The sequence below is a fragment of the Andrena cerasifolii genome, chromosome 1 (genome assembly GCF_050908995.1).
Source record: "Andrena cerasifolii isolate SP2316 chromosome 1, iyAndCera1_principal, whole genome shotgun sequence".
Classification (NCBI taxonomy): Eukaryota; Metazoa; Arthropoda; class Insecta; order Hymenoptera; family Andrenidae; genus Andrena; species Andrena cerasifolii.
In genome coordinates this window covers 25,362,211-25,386,691 of record NC_135118.1, presented here as the reverse complement: position 1 = coordinate 25,386,691, position 24,481 = coordinate 25,362,211, and the positions used below count along the sequence as shown (strand labels likewise).

Genomic DNA, 24,481 nt, shown 5'->3' with positions numbered 1-24,481 from the left:
TTGTCATAAACAAACCCCCGCGTTTACAAGCTTCTGAAACTTTAGGTCAGCCCATAAATTCGTGCCAAATTTTGTACCAAAATTTGAAAATTCTTTGATTTTCTGAAAAACGTAAATTATTAGGCAGGGTAATAGAAATATTTATTGCAACGCTCGAATAAACACGTTGTCACTTATACCTCTGTTATTATTAATACTAGGAAAATAGTATTGCAAAATTGTCAAATGTGGCGCTTAATATTTTTGCCAAAATAAGTTGGATACGAATCATTTTATCAATTATATTTCTCTGAATACTGTACTAGTTTTGTAAATTTGAGAGTGATGCGATAAATATTTCCAGTAGGATGTTTAAGATGCAACGTTTTATCGCTCTGTATTCAGAGAACGTGTCTGCAATTATATAAACGCATCGATGGCATAATATTTATATCACTGTCCATAAACTACAAAACATTCTTCTGATGATTGATAAACATGCGAATAAACACGAGTGAACAAAAAACATAGAGCAACCCCGTGCCAATGAACGTGTCGACAATTCCAAAATCGAAGAAAGAATCACACTGGTCCCTCGACTTACGCGGAGTATTCCCGCCAGGTGTTTTTTTTACGCAATACTGAGAATCACGTAAACAGAGTCTGCCAATACGTAAGAAAAATGCGTAAGGGAAAGCCCCGTGTATGTTGTAAAAATATTTACTTCACGCATTTGCACGAAAGCAACAATCAAATAATGAAAGTTCCGAAAAACAGATTTAAATTTTATTCGTTGTCAATACTGCACTCCAAAGCAGTGAACTGAATTTCTTTTTTACACTAAACGTATTGGTACTTTATATATAGATTCCCTTCCTCTAAATACAGTTCATATTTTTGCAAATTGGGTATAGGTAATGGTCAATTTAACATGGCAAACAATGCACAAAAGAACTTTGAGAGAGCACTAAAAAAGTTCCATATTTTCATTTTCATTTTTAACACAAAAATAAAAAAATAATAATTTTATTATTTTATTTTAATAAAAAATGTTAATTTTATTTTTTTATATTAATAAAAAATATTAATTTTATTTTTTTATTTTTATAAAAAATATTAATTCTATTTTTTTATTTTTATAAAAAAATATTAATTCTATTTTTTTATTTTTATAAAAAAATATTAATTTTATTTTTTTATTTTAATAAAAATGTTAATTTCATTTTTTATTTTAATAGAAAATGTTAATTTTATTTTTTTATTTTAATAAAAAATGTTTCTTTTTATTTTTTTATTTTAATAAAAAATATTAATTTTATTTTTTTATTTTAGTAAAAAATATTAATTTTATTTTTTTATTTTAATAAAAAAAACATTTTTTTCCAGGTTCAAAATGTAGCCCTTCACTGATTTCCTAACACTTCAGTTATCTATATTATTTATTTATTTCAATAACTTTTTCGCTGCACGACTTGACACATTTGGGGATAAAACTCAGAACTACAATAAAACAGTGCAAATAATATATATATAAAACTAAATACTGAGTATAAAAACATTTGTTCCCTTCAATCTTATCCCTGAAACTTTCAAAATGATACTATCTTCTGATAAGTAATTTCATAAAAGGGCGTTAATTTATCGACCGGTCAAATGACCGGTTGCGGTAGATAAGGGAGACTCTACATGTTCCCCATAAAATAAAATAGTTTAAAAATGAAACAGAAGAAACAGTAAAAAAAAAATTTTAATCGTATAATATAAAAATTCTCATAAATTCAAATGTACGAAAGTAACCAAAATTCTATTTAATTCTCAATCAAATTTTAAAACCTGTGGGTAGTGGTACGTTTACTGCGAATCGCTTCGAAGTTACTCTGGCCATCACTACAAATATTTAGCACCTCACTTTCGCATAATAAAATTTTCCCACAAATTTCGCGCATTAATCTTCCAACCCGCGAAAACAGAGATGCGTTCTCCGCTGAATTAACAAACGAGCAGCTCATATCACAAGGGGTTAGCCGCAGCTCCTCCGGGGCAATGATGACAGCGAAGAAGCTACGAAGCCACCGGCAGGGAAACCTGGACGCGAGAGAAGGAGCCGAGGAGAGTCGATGGAAGCCATAGAGGAAGTAGAGCCGGTGTGTCGATGCACGCCACCGAAGGGGCCAGCCCGTGCCTCAGCGGCGGCACAAAAGATGCGAGAGATGGTGGTGGCAGGATGGGGGACAACGGACAACAATTCAGGGCCCTCGTAACCGGTTCCATATAAAAGCACATGCTACGTCAACAGGAGGAGACATTCTCACAGAGTAATCGGGCCGGTGATGACCAAACGTTGAAGGTCACCGCGTTGCGTCCCTTCCTCAAACGCCGCGAACGCCACCGAACCGCTCTCCGAAAAAGTCCGCCGTCACCCCGCCGAAAGTAACTGCAAGGAAAAAGTCCCAAAAATCATCGGGGACCAAGAGGAGCGCTGCACTCGCCAAGCAACACCTCCGTCGAACAAAACACGGAAGAAACTGCGAAGCCACCGCCGGCCGCGGGACGCGAACGGGCGCTGGAGGGACCTCGGAAGTGACAAGTGGAAAATTGAAGGAATAGGGGGGAGGGCGAAATTGGTGCATCGAAATCAACGACGGGCAGCCGTCGAGGAAAGAAAGAGCGAGCCAGTGGCCCGTGATCGGTTGACGAAACTCGTGCCGAAGGAGACCGCGCCGGGAAACCCGGACACGCAGAGGGAAAAAGCCACCGCGGAGAGAAAATCTGGCTGGCACGGTTGCGCCGCACGAAACCTGGCGAAAGTTCAGAGGCGACCGAGCGAGGCCCGTCGGCTCGATACGAAACCGCGCGCACTTCGACAGGACTTCCATTTGGGAAGAGAATAGGAAGAGGCACCTAGTCGGTCTGATTAAGCGTTGAAGAACAGAGAACCTGGCCGGTGAAAGGCTGTTTCTGAGGTGAGTGGATGAAAGTTGAACGCGCGTGTTCGTGGCGAAATGATGTTGGATGGGACGAGAGCATTGTTGGCACGTCAGGAATTAAACTGTAGAAGTGCCATTGCGGTCGTCACTGATCATCGTCTTCGGCTTGGAATTTTTGTTAAACAATTGGAATAAATAAACCCTTGGGACTTGCGAAGTTAATACTTCGACGGTCGCAAAGTTGAGCTCGCTGTCAGTCTTTTTCAAATTTCGCAGGTATTCAGTGGGTTTTTAAAATATGTAGATGGGATGGAAATCTTTGAAAGGTATAGGCTCGTTGGTGGTAAATATGAAATGGAATTGAGTTTTTAGGGTAACGGGAAATAGTACCTACTTTCTAGGTACAATAGAAATTGCGAAATCGCGCATACGTGACAGCGGCTGGCAAAGTGTTAAGCACAATACTGTTGTGTCTTACTAGCATGGTGGTCGCCAATGAGCACCATCTTCAACTTGGAATTCTTCTTAAAACACTCACGATACATGAACCCTTAGGCTTTCAAATTTATTAACAGGTACATGTGAGGCATTGAAAGCAATAAGGAAGTAACTCACATTTTTTTCCGAAATTAAGTTTGTAGGAAAGTTATGTTCGCTTCGTTGTGCTCACTATTTTTGTTCTTTTTCTCACTTATGTATCAAAGGGCTTCCGTTAATAAACGTATTATTATTATTATTATTGTTAGTAATAATGTATTCCAATAGGCTGTAGGAATCATATAAAAATAGGAAAAATTAATTTTTCTTCAATGTGGGTTAAACCTAGGGTTTATAAAAAAACGACTTTTGAGAAAAGAAAACGATTGAATTCCACTATTCCCATAAAAACCGGTTAAACCGGTTTTTGAATTTTCACCAAAAAATTGTAATTAAAATGGAAAATAAATATTTGTACTTATTTTAAAAGTTTTCAGTTTTTTATATTATTTATGGAATTACGAAAATATAACAAAGTAAAATATACTCTATCTATACAAAACCAAATAAATAAAAAAAAAATAAAATCCGTTTTTGAATTTTCTCCAAAAAATGTAATTAAAATAGAAATAAATATTTGTATTTATTTTAGAAGTTTTCATTTTTTTTATTAATATTTATGGAATTACAAAAATATAGCAGACTAAAATATACTCTATCTATACAAAACCAAATAAATAAAAAAACTAGAATAACTAAAATCCGTTTTTGAATTTTCACCAAAAAATGTAATTAAAATAGAAAATAAATATTCGTACTTATTTTAGAAGTTTTCAGTTTTTTTTAAATAATTATGGAATTACAAAAATATAGCAAAATAAACTATACTCTATCTATACAAAACCAAATAAATAAAAAAAACTAAAATAACTAAAACTCTGTACAAAATATAAATTATAAATTATTATTTCATTTAGTATTTTTCTTCCGAAAATATGAACTCATGAAGATTAGTTTTACAGTAAACAGTTACCTACTACAATGTGCTTGTGTCCGAGGCGATTTCAAGTCAAAATGTTACAATTAAATAATTAATTCATTTTTACGCTTTTAATTAAATAATTCATTCATTTTTACACATTAATTCAAATATACACAACCGTTTTCTTTTTAAATTTAAAAACTGGTTTACGAATTTCACAAATTTATAAAAAAAAAAACGGTTTTTAAACCCGGTTTCGAAAAACCGACAAACCCTAGGTAGACCGTTTTTCCTCTCAATGCCTGATTTCTTGTATCCGCATTGTATTCTCTCAACTCATACCAAACTCTTAATATCAATTATTAATAATTCCACATTTTGATTATACTGTGTGGTCTGCGGCTCTCATCTAGACTTTCGTCCATATTACAACGTACTCAAAATTCGTGCTTCCATTCATCCTTCAATGCCCATGAGTTCGACAACGTCACTGTTGCCTCGTCGTTCTGGCTGACTGACGACCTGGCAGCGGTGGATCCTTCACCTCTGCTGCATTCTTCATAGAGCACTTAAGTTGGAGACACCCATTTATCCGAGGGAACTGTTATGCAGGAACAGTTCTCTCCATGCCAGTAATGTATCATCCACAGGACGGTGACTTGACTTGGCTGTGCCAACCCATTGTTTCGTTTCCACGGCATCCTCCCCTTATTATTCTTATTATTATTTTTGCATTACTGGCTTCAGAAGTGACGTAGAGCAACAAGTTCAGTAACCCCGTGAAGCATTCCTGTTTCTGACGGTGCACATTCCGGCGAATGTGGGTAAACGAAAAACGTGGCAGTTCAACGTGCTAATATCGTAGCCTCGTGGTGGTGGTGAGAGTTGGGACTTTGTTAAAGAAGCTTAAGTTGTGCGAGTGAAGTTCCTTTGGATTTAACTGGTTTTAGGGTCTATGGGAGATTGGATGGAGTTTTTGAGATTCTGTTTGTGTTAAGACGGTGGGAGGTTGGTAATTGTTTGGTGCTGAGGAAATTTGAGCCTTCAGCTCGTGCTGCAGTTACTCTTAGGTATTTTTGTGTGTTCTGGATGTGGGGTGTTGTTTGATTGGCGGTGATAGGAGCTGAAGAGGGGACTGATGATTGATGGGAATTGGGTTCGATCTGAGATGTTTGCGTCACGCGTCACGCGGGGCAAGAGGAGCGCTGAGTTGCGTACAGGTTTTTAGATACGTAGTTGTTCCTCTGCATTTATTTATAATCCCTATGTATTTTTTAAAGTTGAAAATTGAGTGACTTCGACGGTGTTTGATTTGTTGGTGGTGGAAATGGGAGATAAAAGTTGGGGATGGGTGAAAATAGGATTTACTCTGAAATATTATCATGAAAAGTGAGGATATTGAATTTGAGTAACTGGTGCTTGTGATGGATTTCAAAAAGAAAGATGATTAAACTTCGAAAATCTTGTTTCGCAATCTAATCAGTCATTGCAAAACTGCATTAATGTAGCCTCATATCATAACGTAAAAAGACTTACCTTTCGTTTCCTTTCACATTAACGTCAAACTGTTATTTGATTGAAGCATAGCGCAAGTGGTTTCTTGTTTGAATGACTAGCATTCCATTGAATATGCAGTTAAAGGGGGATTGCGCCTTGTTGGGCCGAAAAATAGATAATTCTTTGTGAATTTTTTGTACAAAAACGGTTCGACAGATTAATTTGCGGTTTGGCAGGCTGTTCTGTTGTATCTTGAACTATTGTTCTGAATTTTTGTGTGGCAGTGAAAAAAGAAACATGGCAGATACAGAGAGGGGGTTGAAAAATAATCGGGTGGTCCTGGCGTTGACGAAAAGTACTGTAAGGATTATCCCAAACACAAAAAGGAAAATAGATTCTTAAACTATATGAATGTGGCTATGGGTGGTAGTAGATGCATTAAGAAAAATAAAAAAATGTTAAAATGGCAGCCTTTTGAAGAAGATGAAGCGCCCTGTTTTGAGTCTGAGAAAGGTTTTGCCCCAAAATCAGGAAAACTTCTTAAATAAAAAAGGAACGGTAACAGATACGGCAATAAATTTACTACCACTGATAGCCACATTCATATAGACTAAGAATCTCTTTTCCTTTTTGTGTTTCGGATAACCCTTACAGTACTTTTCGTCAACGCCAGGGCCACCGCATTATTTTTCAACGCTCTCTCTGTACCTGCCATGTTTTATTTTCACTGTCACACAAAAATTCAGAACAATAGTTCAAGATACAATACAACAACCTGCCAAACCGCAAATTAATTTGTCGAACCGTTTTTGTACAAAAAATTCACAAAGAATTACCTATTTTTCGGCCCAACAAGGCGCAATCCCCCCATAAGTCTACAAGTATTTTTTTTTATTCTGTTCATATATGTCAAATAAATATCCTTATTCCTGGCGACTAACGGTTCGATGGACATTTTTATGAAAGTGAATAATTCAATACCCTACGAGAATATTACTTAACAAGGGGCTCAAGAGCATCAGTAATTATTCCAAGTATTGAAACAAAATAAAAAAATTGAAAAATCAATTTTGGTGTATTCGCAGTCCTCAATTTTTAACTCACCATTCTGCCAAACGTTTCTGTCTTTCATTAAATTCTATCAAATTGAATTACTCGATAATCTACGAGTACAGTACTTAAAAAGGGATACAATGCCATTAATAATTAAATATTCAGACAATTATAGAAAAAGAAGAAATCCTATCCAATCTGAAATCAACCACAAAAAAGATATAATATTAATCTCAGTGTATTAACAGCCCCCAGTTTTCGACTGAATAATTTGGTAACTATTGTTGCGTGCCACGGAATAAATTTGCTAGATTTGCCAACGATTCGTGAAAACGCGCATTGGCACGGGTGGGTTCGCTTCGCAGAAATACTTTCATCGAGCGAACGGAGGAACTTTTCACTTCTTTGTAGCAGTTACAAAATAGACGCCGTTACATAAACGCACCGCGCGTTCATAATTTCCTACCGCCAATTCCCATTTGAATAGGCGGGCCGCGCGGTCACGTCTCGAATCGAAGGGTGTAGTTTTCTCGAGGCAACTTTCCCTTTCTTCTTTTCTTCTTTTTGATATTGCTCTCCGACCGTTTCCCCACTAGACCTTCCTACTAAACGCGTTCAACTACCTACTATCGCGGCAGAATACCGTTCAAAAAGTTGCAACCAAAATACTGACCTCCATGTTGGAAAATGTTCAATGATTTTTCATAGACTGAAAAGAAGCATGCATAATGCCTCTTCAAATGATTTCCATGGGACATGTAAGGTGAATATCCCAATTTCTGCTGATTTAAGAGGTAACTCGTCATAAAGAAGGTGTAAAAAAATTGTAATAAAAATTTGCAGAGTAATTGATTAATTCTTTAATAATAAATCAACCAGTCGAAAACTATTTAAGATATTTCAAGATGTTTAAATACTAGTAATTTGTAAATTATTTAGAATTATTTTGTTGCAACTATAGTACAAACGTAACGCATGTAATAATAAAAAAATACGAAATGAACAGAAATGGGGACATCAGCAGAAATTGGTACATTCACCGTATGGACCGTCTTTTTTACAATTTCATACAAATTCGACTTTTGTTTTCCTAATTGTCAAACAATCAACGGATAATCTACAAATTATTGCAATACCGAGAAGAAGATAACAACAGTCGATCGTGGATCGTCGAACACGATTCACAAGCACAGTTAACTTTTTATACTGTTATGTAATTGAAGAAGTATTAGTTCGAGGTGTGTATGGATGAGATTATGTTCCGTGTACACGTCCTCCATAGGCAAGAGCCGGCCTTGCAAAGACTTTGCAAACTACGTGCCTCGCAAACTACATGCCTTGCAAAGATATAGTCGACGTGCGTTAAGCGGACCCTAGATGGTCAATAATATTGGACAATATTCAATATTGCACAATAATATTGAATGCCTAAAGGCCGCTTTACGGGGAGTAGCATGTTTGAGCGATTTGTCACGAGAAATGGCACGAGCCTACCATTTGTAGCGACGAAAAGAAGCAAATGTGAATGGTTGGCTACGAATACAAGCTTTATACCGCAGCAATCGACACGATTTGATTTTCGTGGGGCTCTATAAGTTAGGTAGGATCAGTGGCGAATTTAAGGAATAAGGCCCAGGTGGCAAACATTCCAAGGGGCCCAAATTTTTCGGGAAAATGAAGAAGGAGTCTACTGAAAACGGGCTAAGTGAAGTAGTGCAGAAAACGAAATTATAGTATTTGGATAAAATCATAATTTTCTTTTTGAAGATGGGACCCTGGGGGGCCTTCTGGGCAAGGATGCAGGCGGCAACTGCTCATCGGCTGCCTATTTAAATTATGGCTGGGACTATTCGAATAATTTAATTTTCGCATATTTTACAAGTAGGTATGGGAATGCTAGGAATTAACTTCGAATATTTGAGTATTCGAATGCTATTATTCGAATATTTGAGTATTCGAATGTTATTATTCGAATATTTGAGTAATCGAATGCTATTATTCGAATATTTGAGTATTCGAATGCTATTATTCGAATATTTGAGTATTCGAATGTTATTATTCGAATATTTGAGTATTCGAATATTTGAGTATTCGAATATTTGAGTATTCGAATATTTGAGTATTCGAATATTTGAGTATTCGAATATTTGAGTATTCGAATATTTGAGTATTCGAATATTTGAGTATTCGAATATTTGAGTATTCGAATACTTAAATATTCGAATAGTATTTGGATACTTGGATATTCGAATTATATTCGCCAAATAATTGAGCAACTGAGGTATTCGAATACCGAAAAATTCGACAAATAGTCCCAACCCTAATTTAAATTCACCACTGTGTATGATAGAATATGATCTGATAAAAATGTTGTCCCGATCTGATCATAATATACTGTTATCTCCCTTCGGTTCGCTTGCTTCTTGAATGTATCGAAGTCGAAAGTGAGAAATATTGAACGTAAGTGAAATAGAGAGAAAGGTAGCCGAGATATCGCCGATATCATGATAGTCTTTGCTATGTAATCCAAAATGTGCTATTCTTCGTGGCGAAGCAGTCTAATACGTTAGTTTTCGTGGCGGAAGACCAAACCTGCGGTGTTTCGTAAGAGAAATGAATCGCGATACTTTTCGTAATGCACGTTGTTAAGTGATGTAAAAACAGCAGAATGCGAGGTCGGTGCCCTCGGGTTTCTTGCAAGCAAGTAAAGCTCCAGGGAAATATACAGCACAGCTTTCGAAAATTAGTACTATAAGGTCCTGAGTTTGGTAAAAAAAAATTACTAAAAATATGACTAAATAATTGCGGCACTTGGACCCTTAAACGAAAGATAGTTTGGCCACGGGTTGGACAAAGGGTCCATTTTGACCCATAATTCCATTTGTATACACCTCGGGTAAGTTCTGAATTAATTAGGTTGACCTCTGAAATCCTCATCTTTTTCAAACAGTAATACTAATTATAAGTAGCACATGTTGTTTATTATTTAGCATGCGTCCAAGGTTGTTAATGAGAATCAATATGCTATCATCTAAAATTCCAATTTTGTTAAAAAAATAATACTAACAACAAGTAGCACATGTAGTTTGATGCTTAAGATGGGTCTAAGAGAAAGGTTACTGAATACTGAAGTAATGAATACGTTTGGTGGTTTGTACCCTGAAAGGATACCACTTTGTCACCACTTTAATGCGTCAGATTAGTCATTATATCTCCGAAAAGGCACTACAGAGGGGAACAAAGGCCTACCAGGGGCCCCACCATTCCCTTCGCACGATGAATGAATGAATGAATCTCCTCCAGCCAGCCTCAGAATCCCCTCGCGTATTGTTCGACGCGTCGCCAAGCATCGAGGTGTTTGCATAGAAAATCGCCATCAATCTCCCACTAATTGAACAGACGTCTAAAAGTTATTCGCCGTCGGCACATGGAGCGCTCAATTTATCGTCTGGGACTGAAACTCGCTCGTAAATCACGAATCGTTTCTTCCGTTGTCGATCTGTCAGGCAAAAGATCCTTCAGGAATAATAATAATAATTCTGTCTCGAATCATTTTCGAATCATAGAATTAATTACGATTAATGAACGTCGTAGACTTTCGTTATCTACATTTAGGGTTCATGCCAAATCGATTTTCGAATTCCAGTATTCCAAAAACCGGTTCTCGAATTTTGACAAAATAAAAAATATAATTAAAACTACTTACTTTACCAATTTTCAGTTCATTTAGTATTTATGGAACTACAAAAATATAATATAGGTATTCAGTACAAAACCAAATAAAAAGAAGACTAAAATAACTAAAATCCGTTTTTGAATTTTCACCAAAAATGTAATTAAAATAGAAAATAAATATTTGTATTTATTTTAGAAGTTTTCATTTTTCTGTTTAATATTTATGGAATTACAAAAATATAGCAGAATAAAATATACTCTATCTATACAAAACCAAATAAATAAAAAAAACTAAAATAACTCAAATCTGTACAAAATATAAATTATAAATTATTATTTCATTTAGTATTTTTCTTCCGAAAATATGAACTCATGAAGATTAGTTTTAGAGTAAACTATAATATGCTTGCGCCCGAGGCGATTTCAGACCAAAGTGACACAGTTTTTAATTAAATAATGAATTAATTTTTACATATTAATTTTAGTATTTAAAACCGTTGTTTTAAATTCAACCCATTTTTCGATAATTTTTTATCACCATATCGTAGGATATCGAAAACCACGAAACTTTGAATTCAACTTTTCTTCGATATCTTTTACAGTTTCGTAGATATTCCCGATAACATGAAAGCTCACAACATCTTTGAGGGGGTGTTTTCACCCATAGGACTGTTTTACAGACGAATAAAAAATATTTACGTTATTAGCATCACTTAAGCTACACCTCTGCAATGTTTCAATTTTTTTTTGAATTTTCGAGTTGCCGAACTTCCCTGTTAAGTCAACTTTAATCATTTAATCAGCCAGCCAAACATAATAACGCATAACTCGCATAATTTCTTAAAAATCAGACACTGAAAATCCGGGCCACCGATCTCGGCCCCCCTACTAATCGAATTTCGGATGCAGTCCAGCGTAAATCAAATACAGTTGTATATGATTGCAGTACCCTTAAGTTTAATGGAATGAAACATTTTGTCAAAAGAACCGTCTGTCGCTTCTTCCCCTCTGCCCATTGCAACTGAAATGGGCGAGCAATCAACAAGTACACACACCCATACAATCCCACCGTCACTCATTAAACTGTGCGCCGATCGCAAGTCGGCGGTAGTGTCTAATTGAAAGAGAACAGAGATTGAAGCCGGGAAATTATCGACCAACAGATGGGTACCATTCTACAGCAGTCAGTGCTGAAAGGCCGACAGTTGGACGGCAGCAAGGAGAAGGATCTGCTTCATAAATTATTCAGGGAGGCAGCGGCGAATTATTCCAGTCAGCTGGCGATCTACTACGAAGGTATTGCCATTGAAGTTATTAGGGAGAGGCGGGAAAAGAGGGGCGAAAAAAGGAGGAACACAGCATTCATCGACGCGCAAGAAAAACGCGAGGAAATCGTTCCAAAGCATGTCTTCCTGCTTCTCTGCTCCTCCTTTTCTATAACGATAACAAAATATGTGACATTTTTTCACCGTCAAGCCTTCCCTTCTTACCATCCATTTCCTTGTTGGAGCCAGGGATTGTAACCCGCTCGCAGCGGTTACTAGTAACATAAGACAGTCTAGTCTAGACAGCTACTTAAGGGGAGGTTCCGGTCTAGAGCCCCAAAAAATAGGTGATATTTAGGAATTAATTAAAGGAAAACTACTGTATATAATTTAATGGGACTTTTTGCATTGTATTAAGGATGTCTTAAGTTATAGAAATATATTTTTTGTTTTATAATTAATTATTGCAGACGGCACTGGGGAGTCGTTAAAGACAAGGCGTCAAAAAATTGATCCAAATCGGTGGGACCTGTATCTCCAAAAGTTATTATCCGATTCGACTGAAACTTTTTTTATTTTGAAGAATATACTTCTAGCTAGAGGGAAACCAGAACAAAATACAAAAATAACATTTTTGTTTAGAAAATAACGACACTTCAAGTTTGAAATCACTTTTCCCTGTATTTTACATCCTTCCAACGCCTTTGAAAATTATAAATTTTTTGTAATTTTTTCTAGTTCCTCCCTAGCCAGAAGTATATTCTTCAAAATAAAAAAAGTTTCAGTCGAATCGGATAATAACATTTGGAGATACAGGTCCCACCGTTTTGAGAAAACTGTTTCGAGAAAAACGCGTTTAAAGTTTTACGTGAGTGCCGAGTGGCCGGGTGTTACCCATGAATTTGCCGCTACTCAAATGCCTATAACTTCGTGAATTTTACGAATTTCAACAAATCCTTTTAAACACGCATTCCTAAAAGATTGAACATTCGAAAAATAAAATAAAAAAAAATCGACATTTAGACCGGAACCTCCCCTTAACGGGGTACTCTGGTCACCTGGCCGAAAAATTGAGCAGGGCACAAGTAGATGAATATTATGTAACAAGTTTTGCACTATTATATTTGTTATTCATTGAATAAAAAATTCACAAAGATTGCTCATTTTTTTCAGCTGAATGACCAGAGTACGTTAAGTGGCTGTCTAAACCAGACTGTCTTATGTTACTAGTAACCCGCTCCGGGCGTGTTACAATCCCCGGTTGGAGCACAAAGTGGCATTACAAGTTCCAAAGATTTTCTTTTCATTTTTCTTCGACTCCTCTTCCTTCTCAGAGCACGGCATGCCTTACATGTTCTGAAGCTCTTGCTCTTCCTTTCCCCTGTTTCTTTTTCCAGGTTTCTTCATCTGCGTTTGTTTTTTTAGATAATGGCGAGGAGTGCACGCTCACGTACGCAGAGCTGAACGACCTGACCGACCGGATGGCCCGCGTTTTAAGGGAATTCGAGAGGCCTGAAAACACGTCGCAGAACCTGGTGGCCGTGTGCATGAAACCGTCCCATCGGCTGCCAACCGTGCTGCTGGCTATAATGAAAGCTGGAATGGCGTACTTGCCCCTGGACGTCGAGTTCCCGATGTCCAGGGTGAAACACGTTCTGCAAGAGGCGAAACCTTTCGTGGTGCTGATAGAGGATGGAGGTAAACGGTTTTTCCATTCTCCCTCTCTGCTGCGCGCTCACACCTGGGGATTTCCACGCGATCGTGATATGATGTAGTCCATGCGAAATTAGGGGGGGTTTAAGTCATCGTTTTGCTGGTTTTAAGTCTCTTTCGAAAATATAGGCCATCGAAGTTTGCCATTTTTCTTGAGAAATCTTTCGTTGTTTTTGCGATATGGAAATTATAAACGAACTTTGCTGTCGCTAATTAAGCGGGATGAAATACAAAAGAATGCGACCAGTTTTTTTTCGGTTTTTATAACACATTATTCGAATGAAGCCTGTAAACAAAATCAAGAAACCACTCGAGTCTCCAGTTTTACGAAATGTTACTATTCTATCGGCTAACTTCGATCAACTTCTAAATCCTAGCCACTGAAAGTGATAACCAACCAGACGCCACCTTTATTATTAAATATTTCGTAAACTATCCAATATCTAAGCAGAAAATTAAACACGAGTCAATTTTTGTTTCAATTCTCCATCTACGCACAAAGTTTTATTAAAAATGATAGAAAATAATTCACGCGGCCCCCTAATTAACGTCTCCTCGAAACTCCCTACAAATCAGACTTCAAACTCGATCCACTTAACTTTTCTACGCGGCCAAGCGAGACGCATAAACACCAATTAGTTTAATTATTTATCGCGTCGAGGGAAACGATAGCTTCATCCATATTCACAGCTGGCTGATTACATTACTGTCTTCATTGCGACTTCGCGGCGCACCTTGCCCAAGAAGGTTTTTAAAACGCGATCGGAAGAGTATCGAGGCTGGTCGTTTGAGCAAGGGGAGAAAATAGACGGTGGGAAAGAGAAAGAGAGAAAGAAAGTACAATCGAACCAGACCCCGTTCGCCTTCACCTTTGAGTATCTAGCTCGATGAAAACGATACTTTCTTCAGTCGGTAACCGGAAGGGCCTTGGCGCCTACGCGAATCGCCGCGGCGATTTAAAGGCCGACCGAACAACCGATTCGCGTTTTTTTTTCTGCCCGGCAGGAATGATTTCCTGAAGTTCGCGAGGCGTTTAATTGGAGGCTGTTATACAGGGCGGTCCCAAGATCGTGGTGCAATCGGAAAGAAAATGATTCCTCGTGCAGAAATAAGTCGAAAATATAGTAGAACTAAATATTTTCTCATGTTTTCGAGAAGATCGAATTCGAAAACATGATTGGCAGTTACTACGCATACACTTCGCTAAGAATTGGACAGAATGCAGGAGTAATTATTATCGAAATTGTAGAATAACTTTCTTTCCAAACGTGGTTGCATTTTTAAAGAAAATCGATTTAACAATGGAACTAATTTTTGAGAATCGATTTTCTCGAATGCGGAGTCCCGATGAGAAAAATTTCTCCACAATTTGGATTCACAGCGTTTGCAGTTTAGCGCAAATTCAATTTTTGAGAATCGATTTTCTCGAATGCGGAGTCCCGATGAGAAAAATTTCTCCACAATTTGGATTCACAGCGTTTGCAGTTTGGCGCAAATTCAATCGTCCCTTTGGAACACGAAGCTTTAAATTCTATCGGATCGGGAAAACACTGTTCCAAGTTTTCGTAACAGTAGCAGCACTAAATGGAACACCCTGTACATCTACAATTCCGTTGCTACATAGTCTACTGTGTTCTCGATGTTCGCTTAGGAAAGTCAACGCAGGCTTATAAAAATTCTGCGCGCGATCGATGATAGACGATCGAAGCGTGAGGTGGGGCAAGAAAGAAGGGTTGTTCTCAGCGATTCGTTCCTAAATGTTCCAGCGGATCCAACGATCTACGAGGGGACAGCGACGATCACGTACGAGCAACTGGTTGCGAGGCTTCGCCACGTGGAAAAGGACGACTCGCAGCAGGAGCAAGACCCTGAGCAACTCGCGATCCTGCTGTACACTTCCGGCAGCACTGGCACGCCGAAAGGTAAAGACGCCAAATAAGAGCCGATCTGGTCTCCCCTTTTTTTTAATCGATTCCACGTTCCATTCTCGTATGTAAAATCTCTTCTCCTTGCGTGTTCTTGCTGCGCGAAGGTGTGCTCTTGCCACACGCCGCTGTGCTGAACCGGCTGCAGTGGCAGTGGAGGGAGTTGCCCTACGCGGCGAACGAGGAGCGATGCGTATTCAAGACGTCCCTGACGTTCGTCGACAGCGTGTCCGAGATTTGGGGACCTCTGCTGCAGGGGCGCACCCTGGTGATCGTTGCGAAACAAGTCACCAGGGACCCGGGGAGATTCATGCAGGTGTTGGAGAAGCATAAGGTGAGGGGGTGATAAGCAGAGATACTGTTTGCGTCAGTAGTTGGAGGAAATGTGGTAGGGTGTCTGTTTCGAGACCTGGTGATCGCTATTCTCTCCGCTTCTTCTATTCTTGCCGCGGAGAATGACACTATGCGACCCTGTTTATCATATTCCATATCTAGGGATTGTTAATTTAGGCTGAATTAGATAGAGGTCAGTCTTCTAGAGATCACGAATAATTAGTAGATACGTGGGTTCAAGAACACCCTTAACAGGAGGCCGGAACATAGACCCCTAGGAGGATTGGCATTGGTGGAGTTGGTCAGGCGGCTGGCTAGCACGTTCAGGATCCGTAGGTTCGAGTCCCATCGCTGAAGACCGTTTTTTCCGTGGCTCCTGAAACATTAGGAATTATAGAATCTATTCCTACAAATATACCCTCAGAATACAGAAAAGATCTTATGTTTCGACTTCAGTAGCAATTTATTCAGCTTTAGGAAAATAATGAGGCAACTAATTTCCAATGAACATAAAGACAAACTCTCGATTGCATAAAGTTAATAAGGTTGCAAGAAAAGCCACTGCCATTATGTTCACCTCCGATTTAGGGAGTCCACTTCCCAATAGTTTCCACTGAAATAATTTTACTCATGCCTGTGTCACTTATATCGCAACTATTTCCCTTCACAAGACTCTGCCAGTTTTCCAGCTGAATGCCACCACACTTGCCTCCGTTTCAGATCCAGCGACTGGTGCTGGTTCCCTCCCTGCTGCACTCCATGCTCATGTACCTCGGTCTACGCGTAAGTACCACGCCGGTTATTACACGCAAGTAATTAAGCCATTGTGTCGCAACACCCACTGATCCAGACATTTCAATTAGACGCGTTCCAGCAACGTTATAGCGTGTTTCCCTAAGCCACGCGGGCAGATCATGCAACCCCGGCATTCAAGCGCTTCAATTAAACCCGGGAATTGCGAACTGTATCATTATATATCTGCCTTAATAGCGACTTAATTCCCTCCGTCGAACGCTTATAATCACGCCAGCCAGCAATCTGCCCATCAGCCATATTCAATTTCAATTTCAGGACAAGGAGAACGTACTGCGTTCACTGAAACTTTGGATATGCTCCGGCGAGACATTGCCACTTTCACTGGCGGAGCAGTTCTTCGCTACTTTCGATAGTGGCGACAAGATCCTGGCGAATTTCTATGGGAGCACGGAAGTGATGGGTGACGTCACCTATCATCTCTTGAACAATCGAAGCCAGCTGCAGTCGACGGATAAGGTCCCTATAGGTAAAGCACGAGTGTTTAAGATCGAGGGCTTGAAATTTAAGTTGTACTTGGTTGACTCTACTGCCACTATAATCTCTGGAATTCATATAGAAACCACGCTGTAGGTAGATATTGTTTTTGAGCAATGGTGAGTTTTGTTGGGGAAATTAATCGAGGGAATTGAAAGATTCTATAAGACATCTTTGATTGCGAGAAATTAAATAGTACATAATAGTAAACACGGCCCGCTCTAGGGGGGCCTAAGCAGGGCAACTGCCCAGAGCCGGAAATTTGGGGGCCGCAAAATTGGTAGAAAGACACAATTAAAATCAATCAAAATCAATAAAAAAGTAAAACTTTTTGAAAAAGCAATAAAAAAAAGTACGTAAAGCTTTTGGTATTCAAGAAATACCTACAAAAATTTCACTCACTGACAAAATTATATCTTAAAATAATTATTTATAATTAAATATAAAGGGCGTCAAAGAACTAATAGATCGGGCCCTGATAGTAACTCGAGAGCGGACCGTATACGTCACAGAGTTCGCTGTGCGAAGTGGAGGGGGCTGGGCTACGCCCTCTGCCCCGCCTTCTCTTTCTGAGCATGCGCACTGCAGACTTCGCTGTTGCTCAGTACATCTGTTCTATCGTTACTAATGTTTGGATTTAATGTCTATGCGCTCGTGGTGGATAAGAAGATATTATCTTCTATTGAAAATTGAATTGAGCATGTTGTGTATTTGAAATACAAGTACAAATGGAAAGGAATAAATATTGTTGTGTAAGGAATTTCTGTGAGTTTCTCACGCGAGAGCCTGCGCCTATTTTAACGCGAATGCTCCCTGGTCACAGGAAAGCCGCTGGACAATTGTATCGTGTACATCGTGAGCAAGGAAATGAGACTGGTCCCGCAAGGAGAGGTCGGTGAGCTAATAGTGGCTGGAAGGAACCTCGCAGCTGGATACGTTCGCGACAACGACTCTCGCAAGTTCCTCGACAACCCCCATGCAATCGATCCAGGTACGCGCACCACTTGCTAATCTCCATTTCAATTATACAAAGGTCACTGTATCTACGCATGACTATAAATGGTTAAGTAGAATGGTCGTTGAATGAAAAAGTAGATACCTACCACTACGATCAGGGAATTATAATGAATTTGGAGTCTGCATTTGGGAAACACTGAAAGTGTTCCTCAATTACCATAAATGCATCCGCATTCCATCAGAGTAAATTCAAGGAGACCCTTGAAGTTTCGAATTTATAGTCGATCGTATCGATTAGGTTACGGACTGGTTAGGCCTGAGTTAAGTTTAGCCATGGGTTAAGTCTGAGTTAACCTGTTAAGGGTATATTTTCCGCTCGAAACATTCGAGTCGAAAGTGCTCCCTAGCTGGCAGAAATCGAGTTAACTCGTCGTGCCCAGTGAAGAAGCATTTTCAAATGACGAGTTCACTTGTCTTTGCCGGTTAACAGGTTCAACTTAGATTAGGTCTGCAAACTTATAATTCAGAGGTACTCCCTCCAGGGTCGGTGGAGCAAATTCTTCCCGAGTGTGCAGTTGGGGTACGAGGGGTAGTACAAACAAGAAACGGTCAAGTTGACCTTTTTGAACACATTTTGTAGTGCCAAGTTAACTAAAAATTATTTTTTAACGCTTTTTTTAGCATAAACTTAATAAAGATTAGATTTTAAAAATAACTGATTTTTTCTCCAGCCAAACCCCTTGCCACGAGTGCAAATTAAAGCATCAAATTTCAACAGCCTAAAACACAGTAGTTCGCGAACAAAAAGTAAAAAATGGTAAAATGTCTTCGAAATTCCTGAATGTGGAATTCCACACGCAGCAAAATCTCAAGTGTGAAATGCTTCACATATTCCACATAACTCACGCCAGTCCTACTCCCTTTCTCAAAACTTAGGAACCCTTAACTTTAACTTCTCACCCTCTCCCGCACCCTTCCCTCCACCCCAAAATCACTACAAAAAAAAATCCCTCAACGACGATGCAAAAGTCTTCCACCTAGGCATGCCATACAACCTGCCAATCCCACCAGGATTCGCTGCTCGTGGACTAGCAACAGTTCCCTCGCGATCACCATCGCCGAGAAGAAGCTGCGGGCGTGCATTATCGCGCGATTAAATGGGGATCTTTTACCCTGGCAGCGCCATAAAAGGAGTCGACCGGCGCGTAATCTCGTTAAGAATGTAACGTCCGCGGCCGACCCTGTCCCACCTGGGAATAATTCACGCGAGCGGTGGAAATCCCGCGTTTTTCATCCGGCTCTCTCGCTTACTCGAGCGCGATAATCGCCCGTAGATCACGATGAAAATTTATCCTCGACGCGTCTGATTATACGGCGCGTGATTAATAGCGGGGTATGAATGAATCGCGCGCGCAGGAAAAAAAGGAGAGGGGCAGACAATGCTGTCGCAGATCGCTTTTAGCGCGTGCTATCGCGATCGTTGCGCAACACCGAGATGCGAATCTGTTGGTACCTATTAATGCCTGTTTACGTTGCTTTTAATAGAGTACTCGAAGATCTATCGCACGGGCGACTACGCCAGGATATCCAAGGGGGTGGTTGTGTACGAGGGACGAGTGGACTCGCAGATCAAAGTCCGGGGACACCGAGTGGATCTCACGGAGGTGGAGAAAGCGGTTTCGAGAGCACCTGGGGTGGACAACGTGGTGGTTCTTTGCTACAAGCCGGGAGAATTGTCTCAGGTATGGATCTGATCGTTCAGAGTTGCTTAAAGTGGGATTGAAATTTTGAGCGGTATACTGTGTGCGGGAACGATCTATTTGTATTCAGTGGACGTGCTAGTTGAACGCCCATGGGCGTTGTCCGCGTGGATGAATGTTGAGGGGTGATTAGAAGAGTGACTGTGAGTTTATATAATATAGTGGGTGTGTCATTTTTGGAGGGATAGTGAGCGGAAGATGCACAAGAATATTTTGACAAATTAGTTCTACTGCGTGTTAAAGTGTAATGTGAAAATTTAGTTGTATGGATTCGAGTATAAGCTATAGTCAGGTCAAGATAAATTGTTCACTTATGACCGCTTGATAGGGGTCACCCCTCCATTCAAATACCATTTTTTGTCGTTTTTCCTAAATACTCATTTTGTGACATTACTCTAAAATTCATCTCTGTAGTTTTTATAATGGCTCTAAGTATTTTGTTACAGTGATTCTAGCATTTAGCTTTACATCTCCAATTACAATGTTTCAGACGTTAATCGCCTTCGTCACTACCACAAACGGATCGTCCACCTGCGGCCAGAAGATCGAGGGATTCCTGCAAGCCACCATACCCCCGTACATGTTGCCACAAGTTGTCGTCGTGGACAACATACCGCTGTTAACGAACGGGAAGACGGATCGCCAGGCTCTGCTGAAGCAGTACGAGTCCTCGAATCTCAACAGCGGTACGGCATTACAGCGAACGCTTAACCAAGTGGGAATCTCTGCCAATCGATTTCATACTGGGTGACACAAAAGTGATGAGCTTTGAAAAAGTCGCACTATTAATGGATTGGAAATTAAAGATCTCCCTGAGAATCCTTTCTTTTCAATCTCTTTTTAACTCCTCCTACAAACCTCACTGTTGCTCACGACGAAATTGACCATAAATTTTGTAATCCGAGATTCGTGTTTAATCGCGACGAAAATTGCAGTGATTCATTTTATTATTCTTTCCCGCAGAAAACGATCTGTACATGAACTGCAATTACTCGAGTGTGCCCGCGGAGCAGCTGGAAAAAGCGAAAGTGCTGTTCCCAACGGTGGCGTCTGTGATAGGCCGCGGTAGGCGTGCGATCGCGACGCTCGATTCGAATTTCTACGAACTGGGCGGGAACTCGTTGAACTCCATCTACACCGTGACGAAGCTGAGGGATCAGGGCTACGAGATAAGCATCACGGAGTTCATCACCGCGAAGAACTTGGCGGAGGTGCTCGACCGAATGAGGATCAGCACGGATGAGGTGCTCCTGGAGAAGGACTTGAACGAGGAGGAGCACATCTTCGAGATGCTGAACGACTCCCACAAAAGGGACGTGATAGAGTACGTATAATTTGCTAATTCAAGTAGAGAAGGTTCTAAACCGTTAGAACTAATATTCCAAAATGGAGGCCGCCTGTGACTCGCCCCACCTCGAAAGTACGAGCATCCATAACTCTGTTAAAAATTTGAAATTCGGAATAATACGAACACTGAAGGACAAAGCACGACGGAGAGTTTTAATTCCGAGAATTTCAGGACGAAAATTTGAATCCTATCCTTTCTCTTTAAGGTTACGTTTAATGCCCCAGAGGAGGAATGAATGGAACCAAGAAAATTATTTCTTTTTACAGGATTATAACAGAGAGCTTCTACAGCAAGGCAGACTTGGAGCAATGGCTGATGCCAGGCATAGAGAAGGACGATTATCGTTTGATGATGGAAATCCTCTGGGGGCCTCTAGTCGAGAAGAACTTGAGCTTCGCGGTGAAGTCAGCGCGGGACGGTCGAACGATCGGAGTGGGCCTGAACTTCGACCTGTGGGACGAACCTGAACTAATACTCGACTCGAAACTGACGATCGTGTTCGACTTCCTCGAGTTCTTAGAGGCGCCTATCAGAGAGCGAAAGCTGCCGAAGGGAAAGGGCCAGATTGTACACAATTTCATGATGTCCACTAGCAGCGATCTGAACCCAGGCGAGAACGTGATCATGATGAAGGAGATGGAGGTGTACTGTCTGCAGCTGGCCAAGAGGAAAGAGTACGCTGGGATCTTCACCACGAATACCAGCCCTCTCACCCAGGTAACGATGCCTTCACTCAAGCTTTCCATACGAAACGCAATCATCGTTATTCATCTACCATTCACGACAGCGCCGGAGATTCGATTAATCTTGCAATTCTCAAGAAAATGCACCGTAGAAACTTTTTTAACGAGGTCGTTACGAAGTGGGAACTGCTCCATTCGCGCGACCTCCTCGCGGATAGGATATGAAAATTGGACAACTCGAGGAACAGCAGCCGAGTCTTTACTGCTACGCTTATTGTTAGTGTTATGTCGAATGTCCCCCGAGCTTTCCAATCCCTCCCAGAACCGCACAGCGCGAAATTGTTAAGCGAATATCGTTGCTGGGAAACAGAACTGGCTGACCTGGTCCCGACAAGTAAATATGTCAGAATTACCAGTCTCTAGATAAGAACTGTCGAAGTGCCATTTTTTAAATTCCTACCAATGGAAGTAGCTAAAGGTGCCAATGTTACCATAAGGCTATTGGTTTCACCGAGAGTTAATTAATTTTATCCCCGTTACAATTTTGCTCCATATTCGAAAGTAAGGAACAAAAGCTGATTTTATTATCTTACTGTTTACGTTACAGCAACTCGGAATGGACGTGTTCGGATACGAAACGATGCTGAGTTACCAAGTGAATAAGTACGTTGCCCCTAATGGTACGAAACCCTTCGGACAGGCGCCTGACAGTCAGCTGGCGATTTGCTCGTTGAAAATGATCAAGTAACTTCGCCTGCAACGGAAAGATAACGTTAGTCAATTGAGTCGTGTTAGGGGAGCTGGATCTATCGCGGTCTTCCATGGCTGTGTATAATTTTGCGATAATAGAATAAGAATCTAAGGTTAGCGTACGTTAAGAACGATATCGAGTATTAATTTATTGTAACAAAGCATTGTCACGACATCGCCTTGTACGTTCCACTGTCTGATTTGTCGACTACGATTGTTTCGTACTTCATTACGATTGCTGCGTCGCTGCTGTGCACGAGGCAGAGAATATTGGCTGCTCTACGCCGTTGGGCGTTTACCCCCACCATACCACGATACTCTAACCTAACCACTAAATTTGAAAGACAGAGAGAGCAACTCGTAAACACACTCTCTCTCTGTCCCTCAAATGGAGAGGTTAGTATAACGCATAATGAGTGTATATAATTGTATATGATTCTTGCAATGTTTTCTGCTTCGAGTATAATTGAAGAGTCCTTGTAGAGAATACTGTTAGTGCCAAAAATGAAATTCTATACTACAGTAGGTGTTACCATTGGCACGTAGAACATTTTCCGAAATTTTTATTTTTTTTATTTTGACACAGTGCTTTCTACAAGGACTCTTCAATTAAAATAGCAATTAAGAGACAAATGTATCGCGTTGACTATAAGGAAATGTAAATACTTTTGTACATAGGAATCGTATGTGATAAACTATTCTTTACTCTCTCGTACTTTCCGCCGGTTTGGTTAAGACTGTTCAACGTTCTTGTCGAATTTATTGCACAGAATGCTGAAACTGATACGACGAATAATGTAAATGTAGCTTGAATGTATAAGGAGAGATGATATTGGCGTTATGTTAGGAGATCATGTAATGAATATAGGTTAAGTTAAAATGTGGACCCAATATGGGAACACATTGCTAAATAGAGTTACAGTGGGTCCAGGAAAAGTGTGGCCAATCTGTTCCTCGCCGCTGATTGGTGCCGCCATTTTCAGGTGACTTCCGGTAGCTCTTATGGGTGCTCTTCCGTTTCGCGCATTGAGTGCATCATAGACGTATATGGATGGAGCAGAAGCTGGGACTATCGGCGAGGGGAAGGTAGGCTTGGAGGGGAAAAGGCAGAGGTTCAGATTCAGGCACGTCGGTTAGCTTCGAATGCATTCGGCGTGTATAACCCCCCTCAGCTTACGCTCCGTCTACATATGTCTATGGAGTGCATAGACTGCATAGTAGATAGTTAGTCGCGCATGCGTATTTGTCTCTTTACGTACGCTTTGAAATACGCACCCGCGCGCTACATTGGAATCATTCAAGTAATACATATCGAGCGTTACTGACGTCAGTCTATGATTTTACTACAATGGCAACAACTACAGAGCTATGTGTGAATACATATTCTACTTTTAAGACGTGTATCGAATTTTAATAAAAGTGTTCTCAGCCAAGAGTTATGATGTTTTTAAGAAATGGGTCTCGTATTGGACTACTTTACTCACTCTGTATGCACTATCTGTGTCGTATATGTATATCGTGCGCGGATAACTTCACTCACCTGCACTATACATCGATAGCCTGTTGTAAGAGAGAGATAGGTTCACCCGTTATCTTCCTCTTTCTCGGACCGGCCGCCATTGCTCTGTTCACTCTCCAGGTATTTTTATAGCTCAATGCATTGGCCACACTGTCCCTGGACCTGGACCCACTGTAAATAGAGGGTGCGTTCCGATTCACGCATACTGCCGCATAATGGAACAACCGTTCCATTTTAATGAATTGGCATTTCAAATATGACGCCTCAAAATTAATCTTTTCCTGTAACAAACAATATTTATGTATATTTTAGCAGAAATATAAGTTAATCTTTGAATAATTGTAGTTT

General features: G+C 40.0%; 1 protein-coding gene across 1 annotated transcript; it reads left to right on the top strand.

Annotated features, from left to right (window-relative positions):
• Positions 1-2,283: 2,283 nt before the first annotated feature.
• Positions 2,284-24,049, top strand: E (nonribosomal peptide synthetase ebony). Its single transcript, XM_076817050.1, has 13 exons — positions 2,284-2,942; positions 11,754-11,886; positions 13,281-13,553; positions 15,335-15,490; positions 15,601-15,827; positions 16,547-16,609; positions 16,898-17,108; positions 17,940-18,107; positions 19,619-19,815; positions 20,324-20,519; positions 20,797-21,157; positions 21,448-21,898; positions 22,472-24,049. The coding sequence occupies exons 2-13, from the start codon at positions 11,754-11,756 to the stop codon at positions 22,610-22,612; spliced, it is 2,577 nt and encodes an 858-aa protein (XP_076673165.1). The 5' UTR covers positions 2,284-2,942; the 3' UTR covers positions 22,613-24,049.
• Positions 24,050-24,481: the final 432 nt, after the last annotated feature.

Coding starts and splice junctions, on each gene's coding strand:
- E (XM_076817050.1), top strand. CDS start 11,754: ATGGGTACCATTCTACAGCAGTCAGTGCTGAAAGGCCGACAGTTGGAC. Junction 13,554..15,334: donor GGTGCTGATAGAGGATGGAG/GTAAACGGTTTT, acceptor TAAATGTTCCAG/CGGATCCAACGATCTACGAG. Junction 21,158..21,447: donor CACAAAAGGGACGTGATAGA/GTACGTATAATT, acceptor TTCTTTTTACAG/GATTATAACAGAGAGCTTCT.